The 25,886-nt window shown below is 41.2% G+C and overlaps 2 protein-coding genes across 4 annotated transcripts; one reads left to right on the plus strand and one right to left on the minus strand.

Moving 5' to 3' along the window:
• Positions 1-1,822: 1,822 nt before the first annotated feature.
• LOC110492907 lies at positions 1,823-3,740 on the minus strand. Its single transcript, XM_021567369.2, has 4 exons — positions 3,513-3,740; positions 2,930-3,034; positions 2,568-2,705; positions 1,823-2,454 (listed from the first exon to the last, which is right to left on the minus strand). Exons 1-4 carry the CDS (start codon positions 3,714-3,716, stop codon positions 2,281-2,283), a joined length of 621 nt encoding a protein of 206 aa, XP_021423044.1. The 5' UTR covers positions 3,717-3,740; the 3' UTR covers positions 1,823-2,280.
• A 3,774-nt stretch (positions 3,741-7,514) lies between these two features.
• On the plus strand, positions 7,515-24,061 carry pan2 (poly(A) specific ribonuclease subunit PAN2). 3 transcript variants are annotated; one of them, XM_021566153.2, is made up of 26 exons: positions 7,515-8,050; positions 8,362-8,662; positions 9,703-9,872; positions 10,134-10,254; positions 10,401-10,478; positions 10,600-10,870; positions 10,968-11,313; positions 11,705-11,801; positions 12,356-12,478; positions 12,641-12,760; positions 12,926-13,054; positions 17,889-18,088; positions 18,297-18,445; positions 18,566-18,672; positions 18,770-18,868; positions 19,114-19,205; positions 19,395-19,536; positions 19,825-19,962; positions 20,782-20,841; positions 20,948-21,038; positions 21,626-21,783; positions 22,048-22,191; positions 22,387-22,566; positions 22,863-22,956; positions 23,085-23,288; positions 23,430-24,061. In XM_021566153.2, exons 2-25 carry the CDS (start codon positions 8,375-8,377, stop codon positions 23,273-23,275), a joined length of 3,588 nt encoding a protein of 1,195 aa, XP_021421828.1. In that variant the 5' UTR covers positions 7,515-8,050; positions 8,362-8,374; the 3' UTR covers positions 23,276-23,288; positions 23,430-24,061. The 3 variants fall into 3 exon arrangements, with proteins under 3 accessions (XP_021421828.1, XP_036802941.1, XP_021421827.1); XM_036947046.1 differs by having other exon boundaries at positions 8,367-8,662; positions 23,085-23,276; XM_021566152.2 differs by having other exon boundaries at positions 7,516-8,050; positions 23,085-23,276.
• The last annotated feature ends 1,825 nt before the right edge of the window (positions 24,062-25,886 follow it).

Genomic DNA, 25,886 nt, shown 5'->3' on the forward strand with positions numbered 1-25,886 from the left:
TATTGAAGTATGGGGCAACAATAGGAAGCTGTGCACCTCCATGAAGAATAACAGGAATGTTTTAGGAAAGCACAGCTTCCTTCTTATGTAGTGTAGTGCTTGACTGCAGTTTGAGAAATCATGTAACAGCCATGATGATGACCTCCCTAGCATAGATTATTAGCTGTTGAATATTTATTATTACAGTAGATCAGGGGCAGATTGGGAAAATAATTAGACCCTGGCAATTTATCACCACCTGCCCACGTCACTGCACTTCCAGTGGGGGTTCAATAGAGATTAATTACATACATCTGTATGTGCACTAACTAATATCATAGGCTAATTAAATTGGGGTTCAACACCTGAGGTGGAAACACAAAACACAGTTGTAGGCTACTACCCATGAGACCAAGAGGCCCATTCCCTCACAATGGCAGGTTCACAATTTGCGTACGTGCCGCTCCATATCTCAAAGCCATATCAAATATCTTGGTTGTAAAATAATTGCTATTGAGCTGAATATTGAAAGGTGATAAATACAAATTATACCTACAGAAAGATTAAACCCTCCACTCTTCGACAGGGCCAAGGGTACGAAGATTCCTAAGCTGTGTTTTCCCACAATTTCATTTTTAAATGTAATATGATCAGAACCAATTTTCTCTCAAGCATATGGGAGGAGAGAAGAGTGCCTGGCTCATCACAGCAGCAGGCCCCAGAAAGGGCACAGGCACAGGGGCAGGGCAGACACTTTCATTACATTAATCCATGAGGATAATAGTTTTTGACCAATTTATAATTTTAGCTGCCCAAAAAAATAAGACATTTTGAGTGAGGTGACAATGTAGAATGTGCTCTTTCTAGGTTTGTAGCCACCCTTTCCGTTTTTTACGATCCATGATCTTGGCTGTCTAACTGATGACAGAGTCTGAGCAGGTCTCTTTGCTAATGCTGCATTTGACTTTGAATGAGTTTGCGTGACCTCAGCTCAGCCTATCAGAAAACAGTCCCGGCCCATCTTGGTAGGGGGGCCGGCCTTTGCCCATTGATCAGCTAAAGGGTCATTATATACTGAACAAAAATATGAACGAAACATGTAACAATTTCAAAGACGATCCCACAGGTGAAGAAGCCTGATGTGGAGGTCCTGGGCTGGCATATTTACGCATGGTCTGGGGTTGTGATGCCAGTTTTACGTATTGCCAAATGCTCCAAAATGACATTAGAGGCAGCTTATGTCTGGTGGACATTCCTGCAGTCAGCATGTCAATTGCATGCTCCCTCAAACTTGAGACATCTGTGGCATTGTGACGTGTGACAAAACAGCACATTTTAAAGTGGCCTCTTATTGTCTCCAGCACAAGGTGCACCTGTGTAATGATCATGCCGTTTAATCAGATTATTGATATGCCACACCTGTCAAGTGGATGGATTATCTTGGCAAATGATAAATGCTCACTAACAGGGATATGAATAAATGTGTGCACAACATTTGAGAGAAACAAGCTTTTTGTGCTTATGGAAAAGTCTGTGTTTTTTTTCAGCTCTAGAAACATGGTTCCAACACTTTACATGTTGCATTTATATTTTTGTTTAGTGTAGATTAGAACAACAGAGAAATTGCTCAAAAACAAACAAAAAACATATTTTTCATTGTTTTATTTTTATCAGCAACAAGAAATTGGGAGTGTGTGTCAATTTTGACTAGCCCAGCCAACTAAAAAAATGGTCCAGCCCATCTGGCATTTTCCAGAATTGAAAGGTGGTCATTCCACCACTACAGTAGATGTAAGGGCAAAAATAGACATCTTATTGACGCAACAAGATATCACAACAAGAGTTCAAAGTTAAAAGTTGTTTATTTTTTTAAGCAATTTAACACGTGGAAAATTATATCCAATAATAAATACATTTTGTTTAAAAAATATTACATTGGCAGATAAATAGGTGTTAACATAGATTAAATAAGTTAAATAATTAAATATGTTAAAAATATGTTAAGTTACTTCACAATTTCATACATTTGATAAATATATTAATATGGATTGATACATATATAAATACATTCCTAAATATAAACAACTGTTCCAAAGTGGAACACAGGCAGATATATAAGTGTGTTAATGAAATGTTTATGAAACATTGTAATAACATACAACACCACAAAAGTTACTTGTCATTTCAGACTATTTTGATCAAATTGATCATACAATTAATGTAGATGTCCATCTACTACTATGTTGTCTAATACTGAAACAGATCACAGATGACGAATCAATTGTGGCCTGCTTCGCAGCTTTAGATACAATATTTAGGCGAATCCATTATGTGTTTTGCAGGATCACCAGGGGCAAAGACCCGAGCCATGAGGATGGAGAAGGAGAACAGCTTCTCAATATTGTCACGGCACAGTCCTGGCTCTTCCCAGCTCTTCACTTCCTGCCACTTCTCTTCTGAATGAGGATGGGGCTCCTACAAAACAATTAAGAGTAAGGATATGCAACCCCTCAATTAACAAGTTATTGAAATATATTGCTGTAGATTGAGAGATCAGTAGGTTCAGACTTCAAATACACTAGACTTACCTTCAAGTCTAAAAGGAGTTTTTTCACTACTGTGTTCACCATCTTTCCAGTTTTTGCACAGTTATTCTTGAACTGACTAATTATCCCAAATACTGTACTGTAGTTCTTCAGAGCAAAAACCATCTTCTTAAGACAAGGCTTATCATGGTTAAAAAAAAAGACAAAGGGTGATTCATTATTTCAGTTTTGTACACTTGGTGTTGTGTATTTGTTTCTCATTTGTGTCTGACGGATGATAAAATTAGTTAGTTCTTTAAACATTTTGAAAAAAATAGCATTTGTATAACCATTGACCACATATGTGCTTTACTGAAGTTGTTGGTCCAAGTTAATTCACTATCAGAATGGAAGTTGTGACTTACCATTGAATCTGCTCTTAGGTTTTTTGGATCACATTTGTCTGTGGCTTCCACCAGCACTCTTGGCCCTTTGACAACTATTTCCACATTTTTCAAATGACTGAGCTCCTGCAGGACATGATAAAATGTTTCAGAGGCAGATTCAATACAAGTTGCCTACCTGTAGCAAGCACCTATTAATTTCCACTTCTAACGGTCTGACTACCCACTGGGCACAGATGTCAGTTCAACATCTAGTTTTGATTTACATTTGATTGAGTTGTCAACTAAAGTGAATTTAACTTTTTTTAAAACACAATGCAATTGGATTTCGGTAAAAAAAAGTTATGCGGAAAAATGACGAAATGCTCGTAAATGTATTACTTTTGTCAAATCCAATACATTTCCCACGTTGTTTCAACGTCATCACATTGATTTTGGGGGTTGAAATAAAGTGGAAACAACGTTATTTGAACCAGTTTTTAACCAATAGGTACCAAATGTCCCACAAAAGCATCAATAACCAGGGTAGTTTAGGCCTACTTTAATTCAGTTTTATCATCACCCTACCATTAGCAATACTGAATACTGATGATAAACCACTTACCTCAGTTAAGAGTCTTTTAGCAAGTTCATTTAGTTTTAAAGAGCCCTCTGTGACTTCATTCCAACTGATTCCAACTGTTTGATTAACTGGAGCGCCTAATGTAACTGTAAATACCGCAAGAAGGCCAACAACGGTTATGAACGGCAGGTACATGACTCTGATTTCTTCTACGATTGATTGCAGTTCTGCAGGTCCGTATTGCATGTGTTTATAAATCGCAGTTTCGGTGACATTGCAGCGGAGTCCCTGTCCATTTATATTTATATGCTTAGACCGGTGAGTCACGCGAGGACTTTCCCGGGGCATCCTTCAGGTGAGTTTTAGCCTATAGCCAATAGAGATCAAATGTGTAGTTTCGTTTTCGTTAATGCTGTCCACGCCATATTGTAAATAATGTGTTTGCAAAGCATTTTACTATTTTCCAATGACCAATGAACAAATGTTGTCTATTTATCCTTGAAATTATTGTAGCGTATGTGTTCACCTGACAGCATGAGTGCAGACAATAAATGCACTTATACCCTATTAAATTTGTAGAGCTTGTGACTGTTATAGAAAATAAATATGCAAGCTAAAAGTCTTAATTAGCCTAATCGACCCAAACGCACACCTATTCATCAAATGGTTCATAGCGAATACAATTGTTTTGAAGCCTAATTGCTGTTTTATTCAAATGTTTGTCTTATTTATTTAAAAAGGTATTAAACTGGTTATTTAATAGGCTTAGCCCTAGATATTTAAGTTTAAAGTACTCTTGCCTGATGAATATTCCCCCAAAATAAAACCACTTTTTAATAAAAGTATGTTTTATATTTGAGTTTGAGTTTAGTTTGAGTTTATTTTTTATTTTTACAGGGACAGTGCACATTAATCAACGTTTCAGTAAAAGTGCCGGTTTTAGCCAGCCGGCTAATTTTCAACCGCAGTCCCTGGGCAGGTTATTAAAAACAATTACAATATAGACAATAGCAGCATAGAACAAGCAAGACATAGCAACATAGGACAAGCAAGACATAGCATACAGACAGAGCAACATAGGACAAGCAAGACGTAGCATACAGACAGAGCAACATAAAACAAAAAGCAGCAAGACAAAATTCATAAAAGCAACAAAGTGTTTCCACACCTCACAAGCTACAGACAACAGACAACATGGAAAGCGGCAACACACAGCTAGAGACCATGTTCACAAATCTGATTGACCTTTAGCCATGTCTTCAAGCATTTTGTGAAAGTGTGATATGTGGTGCAGTTATGTGTGTCTGATGGCAGTGTATTCCAGACATGGGAAGCTCTCACAGAGAATGCAGATTTACTAAAGGTGCTTTTCCTTAGGTGAACTATACAGTCACCTCTCATGGCAGACCTTGTGGATCTGCTGCCATATGTCTGGGTTTTCTGTTTAACAAAAATATTGAGTGGAGGGGGAGCCAGGCCATTAAGGATCTTGAATACAAGACATGCGTCGGTGTATTGCACAAGATTTTCCCAACTCAAGAGCTCATGCTTTCTAAGAATGTGACAATGATGATGGCTATTGGGCTTCCTATCAAGCACTTTGAGAGCCTGTTTGTAGACAGACTGAATAGGTTTTAATGTTGTACAGCAAGCTTGGGCCCAACTAGTCAAGCAGTATGTTAAGTGGGGGAGTATCATAGATTTGAAGTACAGTTTTGCTACCTCTGTAGTCAAACAATTTCGTATAAATTGGAAATTAGCTAGGTTGAATTTGGTTATTTGAATTACCTTTTTCACATGCTTTTTAAAAGAGAGTTTGGAATCAAGTATGATGCCAAGGTACTTAAAATCGGATACCACCTGGAGCTTCTTGATAAAATACATTAAGCCAACAACTCTGCATATTGATTCAAACTCTTTCAAAACTTTTTGACTCAAAATTATAGAAGAAGAATTTCAATTGAGGACATTTCATTGATGACATTTCATCAATGACTCTTGTTGACTGGCTCTGTCATCATCATTTACAGATGTATTTCCTCTTTTGTAATGTATTTTGCAGTTTGGGTATCTGTAGAACTACAGCTTTAAAGTGAAATTAGCCAACATTTGTTACATAAAGAACCACTGTGAAATGTGCATTACTGGCTTCTAATGTGTGGGGCTGTGAGTAGTGTAAACTTTCCGCTTGCTTCTTGAGCCCCTGACAAATTCTCTTCATGAGAAGAATATTTTGTTGACCACTAAAATGGAGGTTAGGCCTACACTGAAAAGTACACAGGCAAATACCGCAATGAATAATGTCATTGTTATGTATAAGTATGAGAACACACCTATTGTTCTTTGTTTAAATTAGAGAACATGTTTTTATTTCACAAGGAAAGATAAAGGGAAGGAAATGTAGAACAGAAATTTATTCAAATTCACTGGTCTGGTGGAGCCAATGCGTGAATATGCATGATCAACACAAAAATGTATTCAGTTGAGAACAGGCAACTCCCAAAACACAAACACTTGCCATCAGGCCTGTATTAGAATAGTCTATGTTCTGATTCCCACCCAGGTTCAAAACATACATTTCATCAGATCTAGATTAGGCCTAAGCATATTCTTGACAAAAAAAAACTAGAAAAACATTCAATTGTGTAGGCCTACTGCACAGGCAAAGAGGTGAGAGTTCAAGGATTTACTTTCACTGTAAAATTAACATTAGACTACCAACACTTTACCTACAATCGACTGCAACGTTTTTGACATTGAGGGTTTGGAATAACATCAAGACGAAGCAGCTGCGTTATAAGTGGGATGCACTGTTGAGTGCAACATCCCAAGGGGTTCGTACTGATTGAATGGACATTGTGACAGCCGGTTAAATGGTGTCCCTTGAGAAAGCAAAAACAAGATATATGTCAGGAGAAGCACAGTATTATCATAAGGAGACGTATACTTGGTATACGTAGGAGGAATGGAGGGAAAAGAGAAGCAGAGGAGGTCTAAGAGAGAGGGAGGAAGACGGTGAGCTTGAGTCAGTTACAAATGGCAGAAAAAGGGAGATGGTTTGTTAAAGAAGAATTGTAGAAAGTGTAAGCAGAGTGAGCTGAAGGCAGGAGGAGAAATGGAAAGGAATGTGGACAAAGTATCAGAGGTGGTAGGTGTGGTGAAGTTCTCGGAGCCCGAGGCTTGCACCAAGGGTTGGGATAAAGATGAGTCTGTGACAGTAGGAGTGAAGTTTTTGGAAAAAGTGGCCCCTTGCCTTTTGGCTGATTGATTTGTGGTTTCAGGGTGGGTGAAAACAGAGTTGGATACTATGGAATCGGTGAGAGTAGAAGGAGCTCTGCGTTATACGAATGGGAGCAAGAAATGTGAATTGTTTCACTCTCAAGAAAAGTGTGCCATTGAAAGGAGTGATTACTGGGGTAGCAGTAAATGTTAAAGTTGACCAAATGAAGGGGAAGATTCCCGGTGTTTGTGATGCTCGTCATTTGGTGCGACGCAGATGTTGAGTCTTTGCCTGACATAGTGATGTTAGGATATATAAGTATCCTGAGAGGAGTGGTGTGAGTAGTAGATCTGTACCAGTACAGAAGAATAGGCCAACAAGTGATATATGTTTCAGTAAGATTGAATTTTTAGCATTTATAGCAATGGTTATCAACTGTATTGCAGGGATGGAATGTATAAGTTGCAGAAAATAGAGGTTGTGGTGACAGCTGCAGAGAAGTATTTGGGTGTGCGAGACTTGACATCAGAAGAGTTACAGGGTGTGTTAAGTGGTGATGTCCCATCCTTTCAGGTTGTTGGCATGAGGTAGGACTAAATATATTTAAATAGTGGAGAAGGGTTATATTTATATTTTATTTATTTTTTGAATTTTTGTTGATAGTGTAGTGTTAGATGGTAGGGTATTTGTTTATTTATTTTTCAAGCAAAGTAGAAGGGAGTTGTACTCCAGTTTAGTAGGTGGCAGTAATGCAACATATTGGATGAAGAATAAGAACATTGAGGGTTGGTTCTGAACTTTGTCGTTTCGTGAACGTAGCGACACTACTTGCTCCGGAAGTACTTGGTTGCTCGTTGGTTTTATTGTTATTATGAATGAAGCAATCATGGGCACAAAGAAATCTACATAACAAAATTAGCAACTGAGAAGCTATTATTTGGGGCACAGTGTACAGCTATACATTTAGTAAATTATTAATGTCTTTGTTTCCATTGATTTTTAACATGGGATTCGTATTAGGAGTTGTGTTATCCAAACTGTAGCTCGTGCTTACTAACGTCGCTAACGTTAGTTAGCTAGCAAACAGTTGCATGAAATCCGCACATGTTGGGCTAATACAGCTAACTAGTTTGTCCTCTTTTAATTTCTTACAAATAATGAACACTGTACTATTGCAATCCAGTATAGCAATATTGTAATTCTTACTTAGTTTACGAATACAGCAAACCAACAACTATAGCCCTGATGGTTACCTATTATGCTTAGCATGCTGACAGGGCTAGATTAGCTGGGGTGTAATCATTAGTCCAAACAGTTGCAAAACGTGCAACTAAAATACGTTTCTATTGGACAAATTCAGGTAAGTCCCATATACCTCAGCGGTAAATCTTTCCACATTTCATTATGTTTGCTTCCGTTTAAAAAACGTTTTGCAACAGAATCTGCTGAATGAATACACCTCTGTTACGCCAAGAGGTCACTAGTGTTCATTTATTTATTTTTATTGAACCTTTATTTAACTGTTAAGAACAAATTCTATATTTACAATGATGGCCTAATGAGAATGCTACCTAAATATAATTCATAATCTGTAGCTAACTGGCTACTACAGTCAGTCTGTAATCCAATTTGCGAGCCTATTTGAACAACATGCACCCATTTTATTTCCAGGACAGATGTCCTCATGATGAACTTTGATGGTCTGGACCCAGGAATGGGTGAATACGCACCCGCCCTCCATGGGAATCTAGAGCCGAGTAGGGAGCCCTCAATGGATCCACGACTCAATCCGGGTTTGTTGCAAGGTGTGGAGCTTGATCCAGATGGTCTTCCCGTGGCCATACCAGAGTCTGTGCACATGATGGAGGGGATGTTCTCTGAGCTCCACAGTGTGCATGCAGAGGTGGGCGTTCCTGTCACAGCAACTCACTTTGACCTGCAAGAGGAGCTACTCTGGATGGGAAACCACAGGGTAAGAGACAAATTATTACGTGCGAAAATAGGGTCATTCCATGTAATTTCAGCAAGCCATGACACCCACTATCTTAGATTATCTTAGATGGTACCTATATTAGCATTTTCACGCTTCATATCCAAGTAATCTATAAGTAACATTGTGTTACGCAGTACATTTTTGTTTTTTTATTTGAGGATGATTTGCACATGATGTATGAAAATGCTGATATTAGGTACCATTAATTGGATTTGTGCCACAAATGCAAAACAGTTAGCATTTGAAACGGATGACAACAAAACCAAAGCATGGATTGCTGTCAGACCTTGTCTATAGACCGCTTACAGGTTAAGAAAATCAATAATTTTGTAATTTGGGTGAACGATCCCTTTAACATTGGGGGGGATCCTTGAAAAAAATCACCTAATAGCAGGAAAAGCATTGTCTAGTGGTCTGAACCTGGTAATATCAGTATGTAGGATGGGACATAAACATAAGAACTTCAATGACATATTTCTCTGAACAGGGGAGAAAAAAAACAATCACCAAATATATTTAGAGTACATTACACAGAATGAAGAAAAATACTCAGAGCTGCAGCTCCGTACTACTTGTCAGACATAGAGACCTAACACTATATACTCTTTGTTGGGGTGGGATTTCCAGGGGATGTGGGGTGGCCTTTGACCATTTCTTTGCATTCCTCATGTCTAACTTATTTGGTCCAAATCGGATGTTGGTTACTATATTTACTGAATATTATATGAATCCTATAATTTAAAATGGCCAGTTTGAATGCAATCAATTAGCTTAATTTATCATAGATCAAATAATATTTCAACAATATAATGTTGCAGGAATACCTATTTTATCTGTTCCACCTTTTTGAGGTGGAACAACCCAATAGGGTATTACTAGTACCTGGAACATGTGTGTCCACAAATGTTTTGTTCCCTTTCGTTTCAGTTGGCACTTTTTGTGTAATTTTGCAATATGGGCTATTCGGCACCTTTTTTTCCCAGTGATATTAACTTGTTTCCCCACTCTCTTTTCCATAGGGACATGCAATGTCCTTCTTTGGTTCGACCATGGGCCGCTACTCATCTTTCCAGGCGCACTCGACTGATGACATTCGTCAGATTCAGAGCATGGAGACAGGGGTTCTGTTTCTCTCTAAGAGTAATCTCAAGTGCCAAACTCGTGGAGGCCTCGTAATGTTCGACTACCCGTGAGTGGCATGCAAATGCTTTTGCACATTGTAGTTTTCTTACTGATTTAGTTCTCACTGATAACCCATTCATGTTATTATGCGAGCCATGCAGCCATGTTTGCTTAGGTTCAAAGGTGGGTGCTGAAATGATGCTTGCAAAAATGTATCTGTAGAATCAACATTCAGTTGAAGCAAAGTTACAGCTTCAGTTTGGGTGTCCATCTTGAATACTGTACATTATAGTATAATTGTCTTAATTAATGAATGTGTACATTTCAGAATGGAGGAGGGAGCTGACATGCATAGTCTGCTTATGACAGAAAACAATGCAATGCTCATGGGTGGACTACAGAATTATGTGCTTGAATTTGACCTTAATACTGTGCAGCAGACCCAAAAGGTATTGCATAACATCAGCATGTGAAAATATAACTATAGTTGCAATAAATAATTTTGCCTGTATTTTGTGGCCTATATGCTCTTGACAATAAGTGATTGAATAGATGAATAATTGTAAATATTGTGATCTTTCCTTCCAATGCCTAGTTCACAGTCGAGGCTCCAGGGGTAGCAATCATGCGGCAGTCCAATCGTTTCTTATTTTGTGGGAACACATCTGGGAAGGTAAAGACAACAAGAGAGGCCCAAGGCCACCCATGTTTCTCAGTGTTTGGAAGATGCTACTAGGGCTTTTTACATACTTAACCATTCGTATAGCTCATCATCTTGCCTTCCACAAAACCAGGTGTCCCTTTGTGACCTGCGCACCTTCAAGCTAGAACATGAGTTTGATGCCTTCTCCGGTAGCCTGTCAGACTTCGATGTCCATGGCAACCTCCTGGCTGCGTGTGGGTTCTCCAGTCGAGGGCTGAACAGACTGGCGTGTGACCGCTTCCTCATGGTGTTTGACCTGCGCATGATGCGCACTGTGACACCACTCCAGGTGCACGTGGACCCCCTCTTCTTGCGCTTCATCCCTACATACACGTCACGCCTGGCCATCATCTCACAGACAGGTATTGATCAAATGGGGAATGTGTTTGTTATGCAGCCTGCTAGCTGTATTTATCAGACTGCAGAAAATAATTGACCGTCTTTTCCCTCCATCCCCAGGAGAGTGTCAGTTCTGTGAGCCCACTGGACTAGCTAACCTGGCTGACGTCTTCCATGTCAACACCGTGGGCCAGTTGCTCATGAGCTTTGATGTGTCCTCCAGCAAGCAGGCTTTGGCCTTTGGGGACTCTGGGGGAGGTGTGCACCTTTGGTCAGATGCCCCAGAAGTCTCCTACAACAGCTACTCACGGGAGACAGAGTTTGCGCTGCCCTGTCTGGTAGACTCCTTGCCTCAGCTAGACTGGAGCCATGACCTGTTGCCCTTGTCCCTCATCCCCATGCCTTTGAACAGCTCAGAGCCACTGCTGTCAGACTGGGTCACCACACAGGCCACTCCCAGCCCTAGGTAGGTAACCCATTGTTTTAGACAAGTGTTGTGTCCTTTTTCGACTTTGATCTGCTGAAGTAGGCTATGGGGTAAATTCACTGCACCTTGAGCTGGGTTAATGCCAATCTCTTCACAAATGTTCCCGTAGATGTATTCTCTTGTGCCAGAAGGAACAATTGTCTTCTCCCCTCCACACAAAAGTGTATTTTCTTGCTACCTCAGATTGCTGATAACTTCTTTGAGGTAACATTTTCTTAAGACTGTGGTATATGGTTGTCCCACCTAGCTGTCTTAAGATGAATGCACGAACTGTAAGTCACTCTGGATAAGAGCGTCTGCTAAAGGACTAAAATGTAAATGACTAAGTTAAAGTAAGTATAAAAATATTTCTCACCTTTTTATCCTCCAGGCGAGCACCCCCAGTGGACCCAGAGATCCTGCGCACTATGAACTCTGTAGGGTTCATTGGTTACGCCCCCAATCCTCGCACACGTCCCCGGAACCAGGTACATCAATCATCCACAAATTCAGTGTATTTTATTTTATTTTTTTACATCAGAAGCAATGGGTTTTCATCCATTTTTTGACCAGGCAGTGTTATCCAGGAAGAGTTGGATACTGAACTATTTTATTTATTTATTTTTTATTTTATTTCACCTTTATTTAACCAGGTAGGCAAGTTGAGAATAAGTTCTCATTTACAATTGCGACCTGGCCAAGATAAAGCAAAGCAGTTCGACAGATACAACGACACAGAGTTACACATGGAGTAAAACAAACATACAGTCAATAATACAGTATAAACAAGTCTATATACAATGTGAGCAAATGAGGTGAGAAGGGAGGTAAAGGCAAAAAAGGCCATGGTGGCAAGGTAAATACAATATAGCAAGTAAAACACTGGAATGGTAGTTTTGCAATGGAAGAATGTGCAAAGTAGAAATAAAAATAATGGGGTGCAAAGGAGCAAAATAAATAAATAAATTAAATACAGTTGCTATGCTTGGCTTGTATAGAAATCCTCTCTTGGTGACCCAATGACCTGTTTGCTGTGTTTCAGGTTCCTTACAAGATCAAGGAGGTGGAGCTGGACTATGATAACTACAATCAGGGTGTTCCTGAGTCTCTTATTGGTCGAGATGAAGAACCACACCTGTACATGGTGCCCAAGAAATACAGGAAGGTGTGTCTCTTTACTAATTACATTGTTATCTACCTGTAATTGTGAAATGTGTGGTTTAATAGTATGATTATGTGTTATGAGCACAGTTCATTGTGGGTGATGTGGTTAGCTTGTTGTGTTAACGATAAGACCTGACATCTTGGATTGTTTTGTGCCCATCAGGTCACCATCAAATACTCCAAACTTGGCCTGGAGGACTTTGACTTCAAACATTACAACAGGACCCTGTTTGCTGGTCTTGAACCTCACATTCCCAATGCTTACTGCAACTGCATGATCCAGGTGAGAATCGGAAATGAGTGGCATTTATTTATGTACTCTAAGTATAACAAGGTTGATTTATATTTGTTTAATTTATCGAGCTCATGATTATTTGTTCCCATTTACAAATTAAAATGTTGTAAGATTATTTCAGTGTGTGTTTTCCTTGTGTGTCTGATTGGTTAGGTGTTGTATTTCCTGGAGCCAATCCGCTGCCTGGTCCAGAACCACCTGTGTCAGAAGGAGTTCTGTCTGGCGTGTGAGCTGGGCTTCCTCTTCCACATGCTGGACCTGTCACGAGGAGACCCCTGTCAGGTAGCCACTGATCATAGGAATAGAATGAATAGAAAGGCCTTCTCCATTCAAGTCAATGATGGCATAATGGGTGGACTGGCAGCCATTTTGAGTGTACCCGTGCCAGGAAGTAAAAGCACGAAGTATTCCCTTCAATCTGTGCTGTGATTTGTTAAGTCAACTCAACTGACATAGACGTGGTAAATAAATGAATGGAAAGCAGACTGTGGGGGATAGAAGGATGCCAGATTGGGGCATATTCAACAAATCGAATCTAACGAAGTGGTTATTCATCAAATCTGCCATGATTGATGTGCATTACTAAAGTCTGATGTGCACACATTTAGCTATTTTTGCTGCATTTAGAAGTTGTCCCTTTTCAGTTTTAGAAGTGACTGCTAAATGCTACTCCCATTCGTATAAACTGGTAGCATAGCTAGCATACAGAAATCAGTGGTGTTAGTGAAAGTCGTTTTTAACTGTAATGCAGTTGACTGGTGATGATGACATGAACATGTATTGGGGTTCACATCCATACAGCATTATACTTAGATTTTTTACCTCAACAGTGTGAAGTACACACAAACACTGAACAAAAATATAAACGCAACATACAACAATTTCAAAGATTTTACTGAGTTACAGTTAAGGATCTGGGTAGGAAAAACGTATCCAAAACTGTCCCTTAGAGGAACCTTCGAGATACATAGTTGATCTAGCACTCCGACATATACACCAAATCTAGCAATCACACTTCTGCCAGACTGACCTGGTTGAGGGTGACAAACTCAGCGTCCAGCCCCACAAGGTCTCCGGCTTGGCTCTTCCTCTGCTTCCTCTGTCGGCAGCACACTGGCCTCGATGGGGTTTTTAACTGGGAAAGACAGACAGAAATCAAGTGTTGGAGTGGGGGTGTTATCAAACAGGTAATAAGTGCAGTCATACACAGTACCACAAACACCACCCATCTTCACAGAGGAGGTCAAGGTTATGTTGCGTACTGGTTTGGACTGACACCAAGACAAATATCCTGTTCGTGTTATGTATACTGAACAAAATTATAAACGCAACTTGCAACAATTTCAAAGATTTTACTGAGTTACAGTTCATATAAGGAAATCACATACCTTAAAAAAAAGGGTAGGGGCGTGGATCAGCAAACCAGTCAGTATCTGGTGTGACCACCATTTTCCTGATGCAGCATGACACATCTCCTTCGCATAGTGTTGATCAGGCTGTTGAGTGTGGTCTGTGGAATGTTGTCCCGCTCCTCTTCAATGGCTGTGCGATGCTGTTGTATAGTACCAATCAAAAGTTTGGACACCTACTCATTCAAGGGTTTTTCTTTATTTTTACTATTTTCGACATTGTAGAATAATAGTGAAGGCATCAAAATTATGAAATAACACACATGGAATCATGTAGTAACCAAAAAAGGGTTAAACAAATCTAAATATATTTTGTATTCATCAAAGTAGAAATCCTTTGCCTTGATGACAGCTTTGCACACTCTTGGCATTCCCTCAACCAGCTTCATGAGGTAGTCACCTGGAATGCATTTCAATTAACAGGTGTGCCTTGTTAAAAGTTAATTTGTGGAATTTCTTTCCTTAATGCGTTTGAGACAATCAGTTGTGTTGTGACATGGTCGAGGTGGTATACAGAAGTTTTGGTAAAAGACCAGGTCCGTATTATGGCAAGAACAGTTCAAATAAGCCGAGAGAAACGACAGTCCATCATTACTTTAAGACATCAGTCAATCCAAGTCAGTCAATCAGGAAAATGTCAAGAACTTTGAAAGTTTCTTCAAGTGCAGTCGCAAAAACCATTAAGCGCTATGATGAAACTGGCTCTCATGAGGACCGCCACAGGAAAAGAAGACCATCAGTTACCTCTGCTGCAGAGGATAAGTTCATTAGAGTTACCAGCCTCAGAAATTGCAGCCCAAATAAATGCTTCACCGAGTTCAAGTAACAGACACATCTCAACATCAACTGTTTAGAGGAGACGGCGAGAATCAGGCCTTCATGGTCATATTGCTGCAAAAGAAGCACTACTAAAGCACCCCAATAAGAATTAGAGACTTGATTGGGCCAAGAAACACGAGCAATGGACATTAGACCAGTGGAAATCTGTCCATGGGTCTGATTTGAGATTTTTGGTTCCAACCGCCGTGTCTTTGTGAGACGCAGAGTAGGTGAACGGATAATCTTCACATGTGTATTCTGACCATGAAGCATGGAGGAGGAGGTGTGATGGTGTGTGGCTGCTTTTCTGGTGACACTGTCAGTGATTTATTTATAATTCAAGGCCCATTTAACCAGCATGGCTACCACAGCATTCTGCAGCGATACGCCATCCCATCTGGTTTGCGCTTAGTGGAGGCCTATAATTTATTTTTCAACAGGACAATGACCCATTACACTTACAGGCTGTGTAATGGCTACTTGACCAAGAAGGAGAGTGATGGAGTGCTGCATCATATGACCTGGTCTCCACAATCACCCGACCTCAACCCAATTGAGATGGTTTGGGATGAGTTGGACCGCAGAGTGAAGGAAAAGTAGCCAACAAGTGCTCAGCATATGTGGGAATTCCTTCAAGACTGTTGGAATAGCATTCCAGGTGAAGCTGGTTGAGAGAATGCCAAGAGTGTGCACACTCTAGGAGCACACTCCGCACACTCTAGGAGCTCAGATGCAAAAATGTAATTACCAACATTGCGACAGCCAAGCTGTCTTCATCGAAGACAGCTTGGCTGTCGCAATGTTGGTAATTACCCCGATGAAGACAGCTTGGCTGTCGAAACGTTGGTAATTACATTTTTGCATCTGAGCTTCTAGAGTGTGCAGCTCTCTTTTATTTTCAAGACGATCAGAAATACCATCAGATCCCCAAATGGGCACATTTTGTAAGCCAACAGTTGCATGCTGGCCAGGTAGCCTAGGCCTATTTCTATGCATAATCAGTGCGCATCCTTACTCAACATTGACAAGAGTGATCAAAACACAACTCGTAAATGGAAGGAAATTAACCAAAACATGTTTCTCACAAGTGTATCCTAGGTTGTACATTGTAAATAATGTGTCCACTCCGACAATGAGAACTGTAAAATACTAATAATATATTAAATGCATTAACAGAAAATATGGTAACCAAACAAACATTGTAGATTAGAAATTATGTGAATTAACGCTAAATGGGTGGGTACTGGTGTGCTCGACTAAAAAATTATTGATCAACCAAAAAATCGACCAGTCAACTAAATGGGGTCAGCCCTAGTGTGATCAGGGATGTATTCATTACGCTAATTCTGTTGAAAAACGTTTCTTAAACGGGAGCAAATGGAACAAAACGGGGATAAACATATCTGAATTTGTCCAATAGAAACTCTCGTTTGCAACTGTTGGGACTAATGACTCTGCCCGAGATCAGCTAGATGCAGGCAAGAGTGAGCAAAGCGGTGTTGAATGTGTTACTGTCTATCACCTTGATTTACTCTCATTTTTCTCTCGGCCTGTGTGCACCTTCGTAAACTTTCATTCATTGGCTGGGTTGTAGCAACCTCATGATGGGTATAGGGAAAACTCAAGTATCATGTAGTAGCCTAGACCTATCGATGTTAGATTAAACTGGGTGAATAGAATATGAATGACAGTCATCCAATATGCTGTAATAGAAATAAGGCCATGCTCATAAAAACAAATGATGGTCCTCCCTCATCTTAAACTTCACCGACCGTCACTGATGTAAAGTGTATGAGTAATATGTATGTAACCAAATATCTGTAAAAAAGAAATATATAAAAATATTTAAAAATAAAATAAAAAAGTTACTTTTGTCCTCTGAAGAAGCGGGTGGGTGGAGCAGTACAAATAAATACAAATGGAGTGGTGAGTTTCCCCTCGCTCTAAAGAGCTTTGGGTGTCTTCTTTAGCTTGAAGACCATGCCTTTGTACAGAGACGGAAACTGGTACAAAATACAAAAACGGTGGACCGCAAGGCTATGTGGAGTTGAATACACTGAGTATATCAAAATTTAAGAACCCCCCCCCCCCCCCCCCCCCCCCCCCCCCCCACACACACACACACACACACACACACAGATTTTTGCCCTCAGAACAGCCTCCATTCGTTTGCTCCTGTAAGTCGCTCTGGATAAGAGCGTCTGCTAAAAGACTAATATGTCAATGTAATGTGTAAATCTATTTGTCTACATGCCATTTTAAAAACAATGCAGCTATTGGAGTAAACCTATTTTGGGTTTAGACAAGTGACCATGAGTAAGAATAAGACATCTGATTAACACTTCATTTATAACGGTTGGTTTTATTATAGCTAATAAATAACCAAATCATTGACGGATCAAAAGATAAGAGACCTGGATTTCTTTTATCTGCCCCTGCAAGCCGGTCGGCATACGTGTCATCACACTCCCTCATCTGATTGGTCGTTTCCCATGAACGGTAAACCGTCATACGCGTTATCACACTCCTTCATTTGATTGGTCGAGTCGGTGGGCCTTTTGACTTTGGCTGTGGTACCTAGTGACGACCTTTAGGGTCAGAGGTTCCAAGCCATTCTATTCATTCTAGCTCTATGCCACCGACAGCCATGACACATCTCACACTCTGTCATATGGTCCATCTGTCAATACAAAATCATAAACCCCTGTAGTAATGGTCTTATGTAGATGTAATAGAGTTGTAGTAAAGTGTTTGATGCAGTTGTAATAGAGCACTGTAATGTGTTTATGTATGCACTGAACTGTCGGACCATAATTGAACCATCCTGCTGCCTACTCCCATGGCCATTCACTCATTGCAACTACTGTCCCCTCTAACCCCTCTCAAAGGCCAGTAATTTCCTCCGAGCTTTCCGAACGATCCCAGAGGCGTCTGCCCTGGGCCTTATCCTGGCTGACTCTGATGAGCAGACGGGGAAGGCCAGGCTGGGTCGTCTCATCCAGAGTTGGAACCGCTTCATCCTCACCCAGCTCCACCAGGAGACCCAGGAGCAGGAGGGGCCACAGGCCTACCGAGGAGCCAGCAGCAGGTGACATCTTTTTCCTTTTGTTTTAAATTTTTAACAGCCCCCCCCCCCAAAAAAAAAGATACAAGTTAAAATGATGTGCATTTCTTAAACTCTCAATCTTAGGAAGTAAATCAGCTTTTAACATTTCTTTAGTATATACTAGAGCATCTTCTATTTGTGTTTAGTGATGACTTTGGCTTGATCATTTTTTTCTGCTTTGTTGGGACAGTGCTCTGGGCTCCTCAGGCGAGTCTGTAATCGGAAGGCAGTTTGGGTGTGAGGTTGAGAACAGCAGCCTGTGTCGCTGTGGAAAGGAGACAGTACGCTCCTCTCTCACCTTGCTCTTCACCATGCACTACCCTGAGCAGAACTCACTTGGTAAGTAACCCCTAATTATCTTTACTCTGCAAGTATTTGACTAGTAGCACTGTTATCTGGATAGTACAATGGATTTCTTGATCATATATTGATGTTTTACTGTAAACCCTATTCTGTTAGATAAGACGATAAAGGAGTACGACTTTGCTGAGATCCTGAAGAAGAGTATATGTCTGGAGCAGAGTACACAGGCATGGTGTGAGAACTGTGAAAAGTACCAGCCCACAGTAAGTGACACTTAAAAAAAAAGTAGTTTTAAAATGGGTTTGTTTGTTGTTTGAGTCGATTCTTTCATGTGTTTTTCCTGTATCCATCTATCTCTAGGTGCAGACACGGAACATCCGCTGCCTTCCTGATGTACTGGTCATTAACTGTGAGGTGAACAGTGTCAAAGAAGCTGAGTTCTGGAAGGCTCAGGCAGAGGTGAGCTCTTAAATCCAAACCATGATCGACCGCTTGAGTTTTTCCTCCTACAATGGCAAATGCTGAATACAGACTGCGATTGATATTTACAATGACATGATGGCCATATATTTACAGGATCTACAGGAGCACATTAGAGATTTAGTACTTCTATTATCCCGATGGTGTTGTTTGTGTTTCCAGTGTCGGTAATATTTTGCCACAAAGGTATTACAGTGAATCAAGCTGTTCCTCTCTCTCCACAGTACGCTTTCATCAAGGCCAAGAAAAAAGAGGAAATGGAACCCCATAAGCCCAAAGAACCTCCACCACCACAACCAACAGAGTGGTGCTTAGAGTATGAACCTTTCCAAATATTTGGCTGAGAGTTCATACTCTCATGGAAATATTGATGGGAAAGCTTGTTAAAACAATGATCATCTGACATTTTGTTTTTGAAATGTTACCCGGCATCGGGGCAATTCAGGGAGTAAACTGAAATTCAAATTTTCCTCAATGCACTTTTGATAACCTCCATGTTGTTTAGGGAGGGGCTGGTCAATACGGAGGGCCTGACCTTTGACACCAGAGTGGAGGACCTGCGTCACATCTGGATCCCTCTCACTCTGAAGATGTCCATCAGCAAAAGCCAGGGCCTGGAGATAAGCAGTTGGCCAGAGGAAGAAGAGGTGAGAGAAGGGTTTCAAAATTCTGGGCCATTTTTATAAATTCCCTGTTTTTCAAGAAATCCAGGGAATTGATTGAAAGTTCATGGAATTGTGCAACCCTAGGTGAGAGACACAGAACAGCCAACAACTACATTCATAGGTTCACTCACCAAATTATTTTCCAAGATGGTTTTTCCATTTGGCTCCTTCTAGCTTGTTTTTGTTTTTCCCTGCTGGTTTCAGTTTAATAGAATGAACTGTGTTAATACTGTATGTATGAAAATGCTTTTTCTTTAACCAATCGTTTAGCTGAGCTCCACTGAGGAGGCTGAAGGAGCGTCTCTCTATGACTTGGTGGTTACTGTGCCTCATGTACTGGACGCTCGAACTGGGGGAAATCTGGTAGCACACATCAAAGTGGGAGAGACCTATCACGTCAGAAAAGAGGTGAGTGGATGGATAGATCTGTTAGAACCAAAGTAAGAACATCAACAGACATCAGGAGAATGGAAAGCTACACTTGGTGTACAAAACATTAAGAACACCTGCTCTTTCCATGACACAGACTGACCAGGTGAATCCAGGCGAAAGCCACGATCCCTTATTGATGTCACTTGTTAAATCCACTTCAATCAGTGTAGATGATGGGGAGGAGACATTAAAGAAGGATTTTTAAGCTTTGAGACTGATTGTGTGTGTGTGTCGTCACATCCGGCAGGGATTGGGAGTCCCATAGGGCGGCGCACAATTGGCCCAGCATTGTCCAGGTTTGGCCGGGGTAGGCCGTCATTGTAAATAAGAATTTGTTCTTAACTGACTTGCCTGGTTAAGTAAAGGTTACATTTTTTTTTTAATTAAAAAGAAAGACGTAGAGGGTGAATGGGCAAGACAAAATATTTAAGTTTCTTTTGAAAGGGGTATGGTAGTAGGATACCAGGCGCACCGGTTTGTGTCAAGAACTGCAATGCTGCTGGGTTTTCCATGCTCAACAGTTTCCCGTGTGTATCAAGAATGATCCACCACTTAAAGGACATCAACCAGCCAACTTGACACAACTGTGGGAAGCATTGGGGTCAACATGGGCCAGCATCCCTGTGAAACGCTTTTGACTCCTTGTAGATTCCACACCCTGACGAATTGAGTCTGTTCTGAGGGCAAAGGGGGGGGGTATTCTTAATGTTTTGTACACTCATTGTATATATGCTGATAATAATAATGTGAAAACCATATTTGACTAATTTATTTTTGTTCATGTTGCGGTTTAAGGGGGTAACACACCAGCAGTGGTATCTATTCAATGATTTCCTGATTGAGCCAATTGACAAGGTTATCTATGATTACTCACTGAATCAACATATCAAATATCTTACTAATTCCTCAAATATAGCAGGAGTCTAAAATAAGTGTTTGTGTTTTTGTTTGTGTGTTTCAGGCGGAAGCAGCACAGTTTGATGTGAACTGGAAGGTGCCTGCCATCTTGTATTACGCCAAGAGAAACTACCACTCCAAATACGACCTACGCAGTAAGCAATCCACTCGATGGCAGTATGTCCAACCGGCCTCACAACCGCAGACTACATGTATGGCGTCGTGTGGGCGGGCAGTTGGCCGATGTCAACATTTTAAACAGAGTGCCCCATGGTGGCTGTGGGGTTATGGTATGGGCAGGCAGGCAGGCATAAACACAAATGCATTTTATCGATGCCAATTTGAATGCACAGAAATACCGTGACGAGATCGTGAGTGAGACCCATTGTGAGGCCCACTTATTTCAAGGTATCTGTGACCAACATATGCATATCTGTATTCACAGTCATGTGAAATCCATAGATTAGGGCCTAATGAATGTATTTCAACTGACTGATTTCCTTATATGAACTGTAACTCAGTAAAAATCTTTGAAATTGTTGCAAGTTGCATTTATAATTTTGTTCAGTATACATAACACGAACAGGATATTTGTCTTGGTGTCAGTCCAAACCAGTACGCAACATAACCTTGACCTCCTCTGTGAAGATGGGTGGTGTTTGTGGTACTGTGTATGACTGCACTTATTACCTGTTTAATAACACCCCCACTCCAACACTTGATTTCTGTCTGTCTTTCCCAGTTAAAAACCCCATCGAGGCCAGTGTGCTGCTGACAGAGGCATCACTGGCGAGGAAGCAGAGGAAGAGCCACGCCACGTTCATCCCCCTCATGGTCAGTGAGATGCCCCAGGCCGGAGACCTCGTGGGGCTGGACGCTGAGTTTGTCACCCTCAACCAGGTCAGTCTGGCAGAATTCTGATTGCTAGATTTGGTGTATATGTCAGAGTGCTAGATCAACTATGTATCTAGAAGGTTCCTCTAAGGTACAGTTTTGCAATATGTTTTCCTACCCAGATCCTAACCGTAATCATTAAATAGGTGTATAGGAGGGGCAGCTTCACCCTAGCAGCATAAATATGATGCTAATAATCAACATCTCTGCTTGGAGATCCACTGTTTAAATTCCCCCCTATGGATCAAATCCATGTCTTTGGGTATGTAGGAGGAGGCAGAGCTACGCAGTGACGGCACCAAGTCTACCATCAAGCCCAGTCAGATGTCTGTGGCACGGATCACCTGTGTGCGCGGTCAGGGTCCCAACGATGGAGTACCATTCATCGATGACTACATCTCCACTCAGGAACAGGTAATGCAGCCCCTCTCGACCTGGCAATAATATGAGTACTTCAACAGGATGGATGGATGTTCAGATAATTATTGCTTTGCAGTAAAATCGGATGTTATATAACCACAAACAATACAGCTTCTTAAACAAAGATACCTAAATTCAACTCATCTTAGTTCTTAAAGTTGAATCTACTTCACTCTTTTGCTGGTGCAGGTGGTGGACTATCTGACCCAGTACTCAGGCATCAAACCAGGGGACCTAGATGCTAAGATTTCCTCCAAGCACTTGACCACTCTGAAGTCAACTTACCTGAAGCTGCGCTTCCTCATTGACACCGGAGTGCGCTTTGTTGGCCATGGTTTACAAAAGGACTTCCGGGTTATAAATTTGCTGGTAAATTTGTATTCTTAATATATCGGATTGTGAAATTGAACCAAATTGACCTGTTTCTATACCCCTGGCTGCAGTTTTAGTAAAGATTATGGGCCGGTTTCCCAGACACAGATTAAGCCTCGGACCAAAAAGAATGCTCAATGGAAAATGTCCTTTAAAATGGCTTTTTAGTCCAGAACCAATCTTAATCTGTGTCCAGTAATCCTGCCCTATTGGTTAGCTAGAAACAGTAGACGGGGTCATTTCAGTGGAGGGAGTTTGGGAGCTCATCTGTGTTTTTATGTTTCCTGGCTCAGGTGCTGAAGGATCAGGTTGTTGACACAGTCTACCTGTTTCATATGCCTCGTAAGAGGATGATCTCTCTGCGCTTTCTCGCCTGGTACTTCCTGGGTAAGAGTTTATACTCCTCAACCACTGTTTTGTTCATATATAAATGACTTCTTAGTCTGCCATTTTCCAAATTTCTCCGTGTAACACAAAATTGTGAGAAATGGTAAAACTGCTACTTGCTTCTCCAGACCTTAACATCCAGGGTGAGACCCATGACAGTATCGAGGATGCACGCACCGCGCTTTCTCTCTACAATAAGTACCTGGAACTGAGTCGTGGAGGAGGAAACAACGAAGTCCGCAAAGTTCTGAAGGGACTCTACGAGAAAGGCCGCAAGATGGACTGGAAAGTCCCGGACTGTGACACAGGAGATGGTTAAGGTAGCCCAAAAAGTATGAAACTGACATTGCATTAGAGAGCGTAATGTTGGTGGGGTTTAGTAATTATTGAGGTTAACTAAACTTTACTTACTATTATTAGCCGTTTACAGTATCAATCAATCCACACTGATTGAATGTGGTCCCCTCCCACAGGTACAGATGTCTTCCCTCAATGATGGGACTGTGAAGAGTGCCTGAAGACAAACTGATTCACTCTCTATTTCAATCAGCCTTTTCTTTTGTATTGTTACAACTAGGGCTGGCACAATTACCATACAACAGTTTAACCAACAGTTATGGATGAAGACCGTCATGAAAATAAAATAACCATCGTAACTGTATTTTTTTGTTGCTATTTGAAAGGTTATAATGATGACCGCGGTAATTTGGCTGAACAATAACCGTCATCAAAAATTCCATGACGTCGCAGCCCTAGTATCAATCAGTTCAATAAGACCCCCCATACATGAAACTGGACAAGTCATCGACAAGAGCAGAATCCTGACAGGGGTTGTGTCAGTGTCCCAACTTTCCACATAGTCTTGCTTGCCTGTACAGCATTTGAATAAGGAATGAACAGTTTTGATCGTCAAAGCATAAACCAAAACTATTTCTGATTTCCTTTTTCCTTTTCTATTTTTCATTAGATTTGTAAAGAATGTTTGTCTGTCACTATGCTGTACATTATGCTGCTTACATGGGCAAAGAATAGTATTTTGAAAATGTGCTGAAGTTTTTGTAGTGATGTTTCTAGAGGCCTGTAATTAAAACAGAATATAAACTCAGCAAAAAAAAGAAACGTCCCTTTTTCAGGACCCTGTCTTCCAAATAACTTCACAGATCTTCATTGTAAATTGTTTAAACACAGTTTCCCATGCTTGTTCAATGAACCATAAACAATTAATGAACATGCACCTGTGGAGCGGTCGTTAAGACACTAACAGCTTATAGACGGTAGGCAATTAAAGGTCACAGTTATGAAAACTTAGGACACTAAAGATGCCTTTCTACTGATACCAAAAGAAAGATGCCCAGGGTCCCTGCTCATCTGTGTGAACGTGCCTTATGCATGAGGCAAGGAGGCATGACGACTGCAGATGTGGCCAGGGCAATAAATTGCAATGTCCGTACTGTGAGACGCCTAAGACAGCACTACAGGGAGACAGGACGGACAGCTGATCGTCCTCACAGTGGCAGACCACGTGTAACGTCCTCACAGTGGCAGACCACGTGTAACAACACCTGCACAGGATCGGTACATCCGAACATCACACCTGCGGGACAGGTACAGGATGGCAACAACAACCCCCCGAGTTATACCAGGAACGCACAATCCCTCCATCAGTGCTCAGACTGTCTACAATAGGCTGAGAGAGGCTGGACTGAGGGCTTGTAGGCCTGTTGTAAGGCAGGTCCTCACCAGACATCACCGGCAACAACATCGCCTATGGGCACAAACCCACCGTCGCTGGACCAGACAGGACTGGCAAAAAGTGCTTTTCACTGATGAGTTGCGGTTTTGTCTCACACAGGGTGATGGTCGGAGTCGTGTTTATCATCGAAGGAATGAGCGAGGCCTGTACTCTGGAGCGGGATCGATTTGGAGGTAGAGGGTCCGTCATGGTCTGGGGCAGTGTGTCACGGCATCATCGGACTGAGCTTGACATTGTAGGCAATCAACGCTGTGCGTTACAGGGAGACATCCTCCTCCCTCATGTGGTACCCCTCCTGCAGGCTCATCCTGACATGACCCTTCAGCATGACAATGCCACCAGCCATACTGCTCGTTCTGTGCGTAATTTCCTGCAAGACAGGAATGTCAGTGTTCTGCCATGGCCAGCGAAGAGCCCGGATCTCAATCCCATTGAGCACGTCTGGGACCTTTTGGATCAGAGGGTGAGGGCTAGGGCCATTCCCCCAAAGAAATGTCCGGGAACTTGCAGGTGCCTTGGTGGAAGAGTGCGGTAACATCTCACAGCAAGAACTGGCAAATCTGGTGCAGTCCATGAGGAGGAGATGCACTGCAGTACCTAATGCAGCTGGTGGCCGACTGTTACTTTTCATTTTGACCCCCCCTTTGTTCAGGGACACATTATTCCATTTATTTTAGTCACATGTCTGTGGAACTTGTTCAGTTTATGTCTCAGTTGTTGAATCTTGTTCATACAAATATTTACACGTTGTTTGTTTCTTTTTTTGCTGAGTTTAGTACACTGAACTGTCTTCGTATTTATATTTGACTCCAAATTCACATTTTATGTGATAAAGATGTAGGCTATATATTTAAGAAATGTTTTACTTTGCGGATTATTTATACCATGTATTCTACTGTAGTGTGAAATGAATGTGACATTAAGATGTTGCCAAGGCCTCCACGGCTCAGGGTTATAGCACCCTCTGCTGACCATACTTGGGAAGGTTTTCTTATGTAATTCCAGGTGACACTGACAGGTGTAAACATCTGGAAAAGTCAACCCGGGCTACTTCCACCCTGTCTGACCACAATAAACCATTAAAAATGCAACAAACTCTTTCTTTGCCACATTTTGCAATGTCCAATCCGTTTTGTGTTAGCTAAATGTGTGCTGAGCTTTCTGGAGTAAGTACAAA

The sequence above is a fragment of the Oncorhynchus mykiss genome, chromosome 16 (assembly GCF_013265735.2).
Source record: "Oncorhynchus mykiss isolate Arlee chromosome 16, USDA_OmykA_1.1, whole genome shotgun sequence".
In the NCBI taxonomy this organism is placed as follows: domain Eukaryota; kingdom Metazoa; phylum Chordata; class Actinopteri; order Salmoniformes; family Salmonidae; genus Oncorhynchus; species Oncorhynchus mykiss.